This window comes from Fundulus heteroclitus, chromosome 18 (assembly GCF_011125445.2).
Source record: "Fundulus heteroclitus isolate FHET01 chromosome 18, MU-UCD_Fhet_4.1, whole genome shotgun sequence".
NCBI classification, from domain to species: domain Eukaryota; kingdom Metazoa; phylum Chordata; class Actinopteri; order Cyprinodontiformes; family Fundulidae; genus Fundulus; species Fundulus heteroclitus.
Window position 1 is genome coordinate 21,087,419 of NC_046378.1, and position 11,560 is coordinate 21,098,978.

Consider the following 11,560-nt stretch of genomic DNA (forward strand, 5'->3'; position numbering starts at 1 on the left):
TTAGTGTCATAAACGTCTGACTGTCATCTGCATAGAAATGGAAGGCTAAACCATGTTTTCTTATAATTTCTTATAACAGGGTAAAGAGAAAAGAGGAAGGGGCAAGAATGGAGCCATGGGAAACTCTGCATAAGTGGGACTCAGTATTAAAAAAATAAATAAAAAAGCAGTTCTCCATTCTTGAAAACAAAAAACAAAAGTGATTTGGTGTGTCTGATGGATGATAACTTTGATAGGATGCCATGGTATATTGGAAAGACCCATAGAAGTTCCTCTGCCGTGCGTGTGGCTCTGAGTGATATTATAGGAGAAATTGGTTCTGATTATTTTTTGTTCTTCTTTGAATTTAAAGATGTTCACATAAATAGAGAAGGTACTTTCTCCTTCCTCGCTGTGTCTTATTTACAGTGATTAATCCTGCCATTTTTAGGCAGTGCTAATCCAAGTTCTACCTTTGTTCAGAGTTGTCTGTAAATGTTAATGTCGAAGTCCAATTGTCTTATATCTTGGTCTGCTGTTACTATTTCACTACGATGTGCTTTCCACCCCTGTAATGTTTTCTTTATTCTGAAATGCTTTTTTCTTCCTTTTTCTTCCTTTTGTTCATGTAAAGCACTTTGAATCGTTGTTACTGAAAAGTGCTTTATAAATAAACCTGCCTTGCCATGCCTTTGGGACATGCAAAAACAATAACAAATAATGAGAGCAAATATTTGCAATTTTAGTGAATCATATACTGTGTTAAAAAAATACAATTTAAGTTAGCAGTAGTACCGACAAGAATTTAAAACCACTTTCATCCCTATAAATTATATTTGCAATGCAGAAAAGTTGGTCTAATAAAAACATGGACCCCTTATTGGCATTAATGTTGAAGTTTAAATATTTGTGTGTCGCATTCAAACTGCATTATTGTTTTTTATGCGTTTCAGAAGAAACGCCATTCTCAATTTGACCGGTGCTCCTACTTCAATAAACCAAACGCTCCCCGCTAGCTTTGCGGAAATGTAGTCCTCCGACTCGCAGTTTGTCGTAGCTCGAGGCAGTTATCTCTTACCCTAAAAACTACAATAACCATGCTCAACGTAAGGGGGCGGGGTAATGACGTTTTTTGCAAGAGTTGCCGGGACTTCTCGGGTAAGTGTTGAGCAGAGACTTCACGGGAGGTGGGTGGACTAATGTTTCATCTGTTTGGGATGTTTTTGGTGCTCATTAAACCAACTCCACACATGCATATTAAATATTAGCCACAGCTAGTGTGTAGGCAGATAAAGATGTGGCATTGTACGGGAGCATTGTCCAGCGCTGCTAACTTTATCATCCTCACGCTAGACTACCCTTCAGTTCCACGTTAGTTAGCTATAGCTGCCACATTAGTTAAGCACGATTCCAGTCGGTACAACACCGAATAGCTGCCATTTAGAAACTAGAGCTATTATTACCAGTAATTATTGTTTTATATAAAGAAAACCGTACTTTAGTGAACACAATGATTGTTCATGAGTTAAGTATTTCGAAACTATTGTGTTAAATTTGGCAGCTAATCTTGTTATTTGATGATTACATTATTTCTTACAAAAATAAAATAAAATGCAAATGGCATAACACATTGAGGCTGTAATGCTGTGAGTAGCCTTGACAGCATGGCAGCTCGATCACTGTGTCTTAAATAGTCAAACACCATGAGCACTAGAGTAAAAGATTATAATATATTTTGTAGAACTGGTAATAACCTTGTAACATTTAAACACAAATTTAGCTAAAAAGTTGGAGGAAGTTGAGGGATTAGTCAAAGCAACGTGGTGGCTCTTAATAAACATTGTTAAATGAAGTATCCCAAGTATTTGAGATATAATTCATAAAGTTGAATTATATCTGAAATACTTGGGAAGAAGGGGGTTATAAGACGCTCTATGCTCACATACAACTGGATATTTTGAGAACCTCTTAGCATGTCTAAAATCAACTTGTTCTGTGTTGTCTTTTTATTTATTTATTGAGATTCACTGCATTTTACTGTGATTTTCCAAGCTGTATGAAAACGAAATTTCGTTCTGTACGCACTCTGTGCCCGCAGGATAACAAATAAAGTTGTCTAAGTCTAAGTCTTTTTCTGCTCTAAGGGAAACCATTTGTTGATCTGCCAGCATTTGAACTGATCCCGCCGCCTCTTGTGTCGTCATGTCTTCAGACAACACCCTGTAAGTTTTCCATTCTGACCCCAGTTTCTCCATCCCTGCTGAAAAACACTTCAGCATGATGCCACAACGCTATATTTCATAGAGGGACTAGTGTTTCAGTTTAGGTGGACTGCCATGTCCTGTTAGGTTAGGATTTTCAGATGATGGGTTGAACAGTGCTCTGTTTAGATGACTTCTCCTCAACTTTACCACTGATCTGTGTGATGTCATCCCAGGTCTTTGTTATACTGTTAATTCAGGGAAGCGCTCTTGTAAAACCTCTTTGCACTGGATTTTATTTATTGGTATCAGACGAAGCGGCTGAAATGCATATTTCATTCATTTATATGAACCCAATTTATAACACATGCCATTTCAAGGCCCTTAACATAAAAGAACAATCCAGTATATGTGTTTGTGTGTGTATGTGTGTGTGTGTGTGTGTGTGTGTGTGTGTGTGAATACAGAGAGGTTCCAAGTTAATGACATAAGTTCCAGTTTGACTGGTTTTTAAACAGTGCACTGAAGTTAATTTTATTTCAGTTGATAAAGGTAAAATCAATACCTCCTCCTGAATGAGTATGTAGCAAAAGTGGACGGTGTCGTTTTCACTGTGTTGTTCAACTTTTAAGCAATCCCTCTTATTGACCCATCTGTTTGTGTTTGTAATTAAAGCTAATAATAGTAAAAGCTACCGTTTTACACAGTGAAGGATCAAGGATCTGAGCCGTGTTTTCATTACACTTCGCTCTGCTTTTCTAGGGATGATGAGGATACATTCAAGATCCTGATTTCAACAGATATTCATCTTGGATACCTTGAGAAGGATGCTATTCGGGGCAACGACTCCTTCAACACGCTCAATGAAATCCTGGAATGTGCCAAAAAAAATCAGGTGCGTGCGTGGCACCAGGGTTCTACCTGGTAGATACCCCGATATCTACCTCTTATTTTGTCTGAACGATTCAACCGTGCCGCTCACCTGCCTGATTTGTTTTTACATAAATCTTTTTGTAGGTTGATTTAATCCTGCTGGGTGGGGATTTGTTTCACGAGAACAAACCGTCGAGACGATGCCTCCACAGCTGCATCACTATGTTGAGGAAGTACTGCATGGGCGACTCACCTGTAACCTTCAACATCCTCAGTGACCAGGCGGTTAACTTCAACACAACCCAGTCAGTTTTCTCCTCCGCTCCTCCCGCGGGTGTTTGTGATCAGGGCTGTATTATGCACCGAGTGACTTGAATGCGTGCGTTGCAGGTTCCCCTGGGTGAACTATCAGGATGAAAACCTGAACATTTCCATCCCGGTGTTCAGTATCCACGGCAACCACGATGACCCAACTGGGGTTAGTTTCTTCTGCTTGGAAAAACAATGAGTGTACGAAGCGCACGAGGATCCCGAATGGGTGAATATTTCATTTTGTTTAGCATTAAAATGTCTTTATTTCAAGGCGGAAGGTTTGTGCGCGCTGGACCTGCTGAGTGCCTCTGGTCTGGTCAATCACTTTGGGCACTCGCACTCCGTGGAGAGGATAGAGATTAGTCCAATCCTCTTGCAGAAAGGCAGCACCAAGCTGGCCCTGTACGGTCTCGGTAAGTTTGTTTCCCGTCGGTCCCCATGTGTTGAGTTATGACGTGGCGTTAGCCATTTTTTACACAGCTTTTGCCTGAATGTTTGTTAAGGTTCTATCCCGGACGAGCGCCTGTACAGGATGTTTGTCAACAACCAGGTTACCATGCTTCGACCCAAAGAAGATCAAGACGACTGGTTTAACCTCTTTGCAATCCACCAGAACAGGTGCGTGACCAGACTTGAATGAGATCAGGCTTAAATAATTTTGCCCTATTTAATTTTTTTTTAAACAGGGCAAAATTATTACAGACAAACTCAAATTTAACATTTAAAAATGTTAGGTACAACACAAAGCGTCCAACTTTTAACATATCACATTCTCTTTAATTTCATATTAAATAGGACCACTTCTTTCCACTGACTTTTACTTAAATGCAGACTTTGATGCCTTCAATTTTGCTTTGAATTACTTTATTTAAATTCAATATTGCAAATGTTTTCAAAGAAATACTGACCCAAATCCTGTTTTTAAAAGAATATGTAACTTTTTTTTATTATTATTCAATTTTTGGTCGTCTATTACTTTGACTTCACAATTTCGGTCCCTGTGCCGAAATGTTTGGACACCTCTGATCTAAGCTATTTCTTTGTGTCTCTGGCTGTACGTTTAGAGTTTTTGTTTCGCTGGAAGGCGAACCTGTGCCCCAGTCCTAGGTCTTTTGTAGCTTCTGACAGGTTTTCCCCAATGATTGCCCTGTTCTGAGCTCCATCCATCCTCCCATCAAGTCTGAGCAGCTGTTGGTTTTCCCTCATACATAACATTTTACACATAGGCTAAAAGGTTACATTTTGACCCCCTTTAACCAAAGCACCTTCCTGCAAATACATGCGGCCTTCCTTCTACAGCTGCTTCCTTCTTGCTACTCCTACATGAGGGCCAGATTTGTGGTTTGCACAACCCCTGGTTGTCTTAATACCTGATAGTCCCACCTTAGCTGTGTTACCATGTGTTACTTACTATGGGCCATTTGGCTGCTCATCTTATTTGTGGTCTCTTTGCCAGGCCTGTCAGTTTAGGTTCATATCGTGATAGGTTTGAGGCCGCACCATACGCTTTCCATTCTGGCTTGAACAGCGCCTCGTCAGACGTCCAACGCTTAGGAGATTGTTTTATACCCTAACCCTGCTTTAGATGTCTCCACAACTTTGTATCTGCCCTGTCTGCTGTCTTAGAGAATGACAATGTGATGCCCTGGATGTTGTTTATTTGTATCAGAGTAAAGAGGGTTCATGCTAGGTGTTGCATTTAAATTTCGTAGCATATGGGGGGTACAATACTCATGGTACAGTCAAACTATTTAAACAAAGAAAATAGCAAAAATATGTTCTGTAACTCCTTTGTTGTATTATCTTCAAAATATATTTTTTTTATCCCAAATTATTCTTTTTATCTCCCGTTTAGGAGTAAACACGGTCCCACAAACTACATTCCCGAGCAGTTCCTGGACGATTTTATCGACCTGGTGGTGTGGGGCCACGAACACGAGTGTTTGATAGCTCCTACTAGGAATGAGCAGCAGCTTTTCTACGTGACGCAGCCAGGGAGCTCCGTAGCCACGTCGCTGTCGCCCGGAGAGGCTGCCAAGAAGTAAACGCTCACAACGCGCAAAATTCTGATCGTGTTGCGAGCAGTTGCAGCTTTTAAGCCTCTGCTTTTGCGTCCCTCTAGGCATATCGGATTGCTCAGAGTGAAAGGTCGTAAGATGAACCTGCAGAAGATCCCCTTAAAGACGGTCCGGCAGTTCTTCATTCAGGATGTCGTGCTAGCTGACTATGAGGATCTCTTCACACCTGATACCCCTCAGGTCACAAAGAAGGTGGAGAACCTGTGCTATGCAAAGGTAACAATAGCCCCTACTAAAATGTGCTGCTTTAGTTTTGGCCTTCACTTTCAATCTGATTTGTCCATGTCAATCTTGTCGTTTTGTAGGTCTCAGAAATGTTAGAAGAAGCCGAGAGGGAAAGACTCGGCTGTCCGCTCACTCCAGAGAAGCCTTTAATCCGACTGAGGGTGAGCTGAGTCCCGCACTCGCCTTTACGTTGGGCCTTGTCTTCAAATTATATCCCTTTGTTCTCGTCGCTAGGTGGACTACAGCGGAGGTTTTGAAACGTTCAACGTCTCTCGCTTCAGTCAGAAGTTCGTGGACCGTGTGGCCAACCCAAAAGACATAATTCACTTCCTCAGAAAGCGCGAGCAAAAGGAGGACATCAAAGGTCGGACTCTGGCATTATTAATTATAGACTTAAAAGTTTACAATTAATAACACGATGAGTGTTTGCTCTGACTGAAACCGTATACTCAATTAAATAAATATAATTCAGTAAGAAATAAACTTGAAATTGAGCAATTTAGCTTTTTACCTTTAGCGGACTCTTTGGTAAAACATCCTCACGTGTTTTTTTTTTTTTCCTCCCATGTTTTGTATATATTTTAGAAGAGTTCAACGTTGACTACCGCAAACTAGTGAAACCAGGCGCAGTTGAGGGCCTGAGAGTGGAGGACCTGGTTAAACAGTACTTCGAAGCAGCTGAGCAGGTGTGTTAAACGCTCGGATCAAACGCTGACGCCGTCTGCCGGGATTCCAATTTTACCCGTGCTGCATCATCTGGGTCTTCGCAGAAAGTGCAGCTGTCCCTGCTGACCGAGCAGGGCATGGGGAAAGCCATCCAGGAGTTCGTGGACAAAGACGAGAAGGACGCCATCCAGGAGCTCATCAGCTACCAGCTGGAGAAGACGCAGCGGCATCTGCAGAGCAGGGCGGTGACCACAGAGCAAGACATCGATGCGGAGGCGAGGCAGCGCGACGGGCGTCACAGAGTTGAGCTAACCTCGATGTTGTGCGGCATTCCTAACGGCGGATGTCGGGATGTTATTTTTCAGATTCAGAAATTCAGAGACTCCAAGAAGAACACGACCGAAGAAGAGAATGACATCAAAGAAGTAAGGAGGAATGTGGGCAAAACTCCCGGGTGACGTGAAGAGCCTGCGTTTGATGCGTGTTTGTTTCTCAGGCTATCAACAGAGCCAGAGCTCACCGGTTGGAGCGCGGTGATCCCGACCTATCAGATGAGCCTGACGATGTCACCCTGGACTCTGACGAGGGTCCGGGGACCCTCCCTGCTCCAACGCGGGGCAGAGGACGAGGAGGCAGAGGGCGAGGGGGTCGGGGCAGGGGCAGAGGTGAGAGTCCCACATAAATGGAAATAACGGGACTGGAGCTTGATTTAATACTCCAGAGCTGCAACGACTTGTTGAAGTGACGAAAGTTTTCCTCTCTGATAATCTATCGTCCTCAAAACGTTTAGTCGGTTTGTATTTATAAAGATTTTCGCTTTTTTTTTTTTTTTAAAATGGCAGAAATCTTTTCCTCTAGATTACTGGTTGTCTTTTCAGTTTTTCTATAAAAAAAAGGACTTCTGGAAATGTTTAGGTGATTATCAATGTGCCTGTGTGTGTTAAAGTGCAGACTATGTGTAGCTAACCATATCAACTTTGCTTTATTATGTTTTTAGGAGCATTTAAGTGTTTACATATTGTAAGCATTCAATTTTAAATTATTAATAACACAAATATAGTTATTATAAAGTTATATAGATAACTTGTACTTTTCCTTTTCCATTGGAGTTGCTTTCTGGCTGCTGAGCTGAGGCCTGTATTTGATCCTTTATAATTCAGTCTCAACATTTTTCATTTTCAGTTATTTTTCTTTTTATCAGTAAATTATGAGGGCTTTGTTTAGTTAATTTTTATAATTTATGTCATAATATCTTGGTTTAGGATTTTATGTTGCAGTATGCAATCAATGTTTATTGAAAGAAAATACATTAGAATAAAGTAACTTTTTCAGAGGAAATGTAATAATTAATTTAACAATTAAAAAAATCAGTTGATCAAGATCTATCAATAATGTTTCATTGTCAATGCGGTGAATTTCTTTTTTGAGAAAGACACCGGCCCCTGAAGCACACAAACAATATATACAGGTAGACACAACAGACATAGACATTTGATTAGTAACAACCCTGGAAAATACACTCACACCGAAAATGGAGTTAACATTTCTGAACGTTTAAACAGTTTTATCACACAGTTTGCAATTAGATTTGTGTTTGAAACACATCTATCCATCCATCCATCCATCCATTTTCCAAACCGCTTAATCCCTCATGGGGTCGCGGGGTTGCTGGTGCGCTACCCACTGCGCCACTTTGCAGCCCATATAAAACACAACTTAAACACATCTAAATTAAGCAAAATCATGAAAAAAAAAAAAACAATTCCTGTGAAGAAACAAAGTTGGTATTTAAGATATTTATGTCAATAGATGTTTTGAAATCTTCACAAAACAAGAGACAAAAATATTCGGACTAATCCTTTACCAGTTCTTACATTTTATTTATTAAGCTTAACTATTGAAACTAAAAATACAATTTCATTCTCACTTTTATACCGCATCTATAATTTTTTACCACTAGATGTGATCTTTATCACCTGAAAGCGAGTGTACTCACTTTGTCTTAGACTTTTGCTTATATTGTTAATGTCTCTAAATACATTATACTTATGACTGTGAGATAAATGGCTGTCGCTATTCTGTCAAAGGTGTAAATGTGGGACACATTTAGTTTTAAACACAGTTATCGTAACAGTGATATCACATATATGGTGTTCAGTTCAACGTACTGTTTTTTCTTTATGGGTGGAGACATTTCTGCTGTTTTCAGCGAACTTCATCATTCGACCCAGTTCCTGGTGTCTGCATTTGAATATGCAAACCAACTAGAGTTTTGTAAATGTGCTCTCTGTGCGTTGTTCCCGCTACAGTTAAGGCCTGGGTTGATCGGGGAGGTGAATTCAGAGCTTAGGGCCGGGAAACATGCTATAAAATGGTAAAATAAATAAGACAGCACTGTAGTCCAGCAGGAAGATGAGCCTGATAGTTTTTACTGAACTTGTTTAGAACCTGCCACCTTATTTTATGGTGCTGATATTTTGACTGAAACGTTTTTGATCTGTGAGTTTGGCGGATCAATGTAGCTGTCGTATTATCCCAGTCCAGTATTGGTCCACAGCTCATAATCCCATCCCCCTCATTCCACCGCTCTTTGTGTCCATCCAGGTGCTGCGGCACCAGAAGCAAAGCCAGCTGGTCGTGGTCGTTCCCAGAGATCAGCACCGGCATCTCAAAGCAGAAGCATAATGCAGGGTATAGCTTACTCTTCTTTTGATCAAGAATAACAGAGAATCCACGGAAATGTTCCCAATAGTTTCTACGTGTCTTTTATGTCTTCCCGTTACTCAGTTTTTCAGGCTTCATCCCAAAGATCTCATCTTGGAGGATCCACTTCTTCTGCAGCTGATGAGGTGAATTGATGAATAAACTGCATTGTTTATTGATATTATTGCTCTTTTTAGCAACTTCAGTGGTTTTAAAATATCCTTTAGTTGCTCATGCCTCAACTCCACCAACTTTACGAATTTAACATGTTGCTCTTTAGTTTAATAGATTATGTCTTGATCATTTAAGATGAAAATCCTGGCTTCACAGTAGAAATCAAAGAAAAATATAAATATAAGAGCTTGAAATGTGAAGTTATAACAGAAAACCTGCTTAAAAACTACAGACTTTAAGGTGTTTAAACAGTTGATAAGCCATAAATATTCAGACAGATGTCAGATGGAGCTACCTTCTGCCGCCTTGATAAGCGTAAAACACAATACTGCATTCCTCTTCCTGCTCTCTCACCACCTTTAGGTGATCATAGATGACTCGGATGAAGAGATACCTGTAAGGAAAGCTACCAGGCCGCCTCCAAGGTTTGTGTAAAGCTAACGTTTGGTTTTATAGGAGAGAAAAGCCACATGGATGCATTGATTCTTTTTTGCTCCTCCCTGGTGCTTCTAAATAGCATTTTAACTGGATTTTGTTCTTGCCAAACACAGACCATCATTGTCCTCATCATCCTTCGCCAGGCACAGTTCTCAGAGCCAGAGCCAGAGCCAGACATCCAGAGGAGTTGCTTTTGACGATAGTGATGAGGAGGTATGAAGAGAGATGGGAAATTGTGGTGAAAAAAATGGTTGAGATGATGTTGAGTGGTATATATTCCCAGACACTTAAAGCTTTTAGACCTCCTAAAAAAACTATACTGCCAGTTTTTAATATTCAGAGAACAGCCATATCTTCCTGTTGTATTTTTTTCAGTAAACTAATCTTTTCTTTTTGTCCCTCTTTCCCTCTTGGTGCAGGACAACCCATTTAAAGGCAACAGCAGTCGTTCAAGACGATAACCATGTGCTTCATTATTGTGGTGTCGTTTCAAGAAAATGTTGTATGTCATCCCGCGATTTTCTTCTGCAGGACTTTAGAAGTGTTTTTCAGCATTCTTAAATGATAATGATTAATTGAATTCATCAGCCAAAGCTGCATGGGGTAAAACAATCCAGTGCGTTAGTTTCCTAATTGCAGAGTTTGAAGTGGCAGAGCTGAGGATGTTAGAAAATGCTAAGTTTGCACCTTCTTGTTTGCCTTTCACTCTTGTTAGGGTTCTTGCTGTTGTAAATTTGTTTTTGGTTTTCATCAGTCCTTTCTTAAAACCATCTGAAAATAAAGATTTGTCATATGTAATCACAAGCATCTGTCCATGACATTTATATCCACTCTCCAGGTTTTAATTTCCTTACTTGCGGTTTATACATAGCCTTAAAGGAACACTAAGTAATAGTGACACCTAGTGGTTAAAACCAGAACAACACAAACATTGCTTTTCACTGAGACCGGCCAACTTCACAGATTTTTTTACCTACACAGGGTGGAAGTATAATGTTGTATTTTGTTCTGTTTCTGGTCTGCTTCTCTTACTGACTTCCATGTCTGCAGGCTGCTGCTCCTTTGCCAAAATAAAACACAAAGCTGTGCTCTGTGTTGGGAACCATGGGAACTTTCATGTGTTTGGCTCAGGACCCAGGAAGTAAACACAGGCCACCCATGGCACCTAAGTCCTTCTGGACCGTACCTCTAGGCTTGAAAGGAGAAAAGCATGACTAAGACATTGTTGATGGAGAGAACCGATTGTTTGCAGGGAATGTTACTTCCATTCTAGGTGACAAATGAGAATGATTTAGGTTGATTTTACAGTACATATTTATTGCTCCTTGTTGCTGTTTTTACCGTACCCTGTCTACGGTGAAACACCCTCGGTGGACCCAGCTCTTTTTACCCAGTCAGGCAACCCCCACTTAATTATTACCTTGAATGTAGGACGCATAAAACAGACAAGTATACTTTTAGTTATATTTTATCTACGTAAAGACAGAGAAACAGTTACAGTCACACCAGTGCTGATGGGCTCTTGATCGACAAAAAGCCACGATTGCTCATCACACAAACATTATATAGGGATCTAGGAACACACCCATGCAAGGGCGGTACACATCCAAACTGTGACATCAGCAGAGAAACTGTGTCACCTCCGGGGTGGTATCTGATAGATATGTGCCAATCTTTTGGGTCGGTGCTATCTAAGTGTGCCATGCAGTTCTGGGATAAACAGCTCGTTCCACTTGACCTCGTTGATATCCTAACATCCTTTAATAATCAACTGCATTTAACCACTTACCCACATATGTTTGTATAGCCTTAGATGTATTGTTTTCATATAATGATGTTTTATAAGTTGGAGCGGGACGACTGGCGGCAGCATGAACACTAATGTGGGAGACTGCTCTGGTCTGTCGAGAA

General features: G+C 40.6%; 1 protein-coding gene across 2 annotated transcripts; it reads left to right on the forward strand.

Moving 5' to 3' along the window:
* Positions 1-1,111: 1,111 nt before the first annotated feature.
* mre11a (MRE11 homolog A, double strand break repair nuclease) lies at positions 1,112-10,453 on the forward strand. Of its 2 annotated transcripts, none has more exons than XM_012868060.3 (20): positions 1,112-1,137; positions 2,124-2,201; positions 2,943-3,075; positions 3,198-3,358; positions 3,444-3,531; positions 3,637-3,778; positions 3,869-3,983; positions 5,221-5,406; positions 5,488-5,659; positions 5,749-5,829; positions 5,903-6,032; positions 6,254-6,354; positions 6,439-6,609; positions 6,700-6,759; positions 6,831-6,999; positions 8,939-9,025; positions 9,122-9,183; positions 9,575-9,636; positions 9,763-9,862; positions 10,069-10,453. In XM_012868060.3, the coding sequence occupies exons 2-20, from the start codon at positions 2,182-2,184 to the stop codon at positions 10,108-10,110; spliced, it is 2,082 nt and encodes a 693-aa protein (XP_012723514.2). In that variant the 5' UTR covers positions 1,112-1,137; positions 2,124-2,181; the 3' UTR covers positions 10,111-10,453. The 2 variants fall into 2 exon arrangements, with proteins under 2 accessions (XP_012723514.2, XP_012723515.2); XM_012868061.3 differs by having other exon boundaries at positions 1,123-1,166.
* Positions 10,454-11,560: the final 1,107 nt, after the last annotated feature.

Coding starts and splice junctions, on each gene's coding strand:
- mre11a (XM_012868060.3), top strand. CDS start 2,182: ATGTCTTCAGACAACACCCT. Junction 3,076..3,197: donor AATGTGCCAAAAAAAATCAG/GTGCGTGCGTGG, acceptor ATCTTTTTGTAG/GTTGATTTAATCCTGCTGGG. Junction 9,863..10,068: donor TTGACGATAGTGATGAGGAG/GTATGAAGAGAG, acceptor CTCTTGGTGCAG/GACAACCCATTTAAAGGCAA.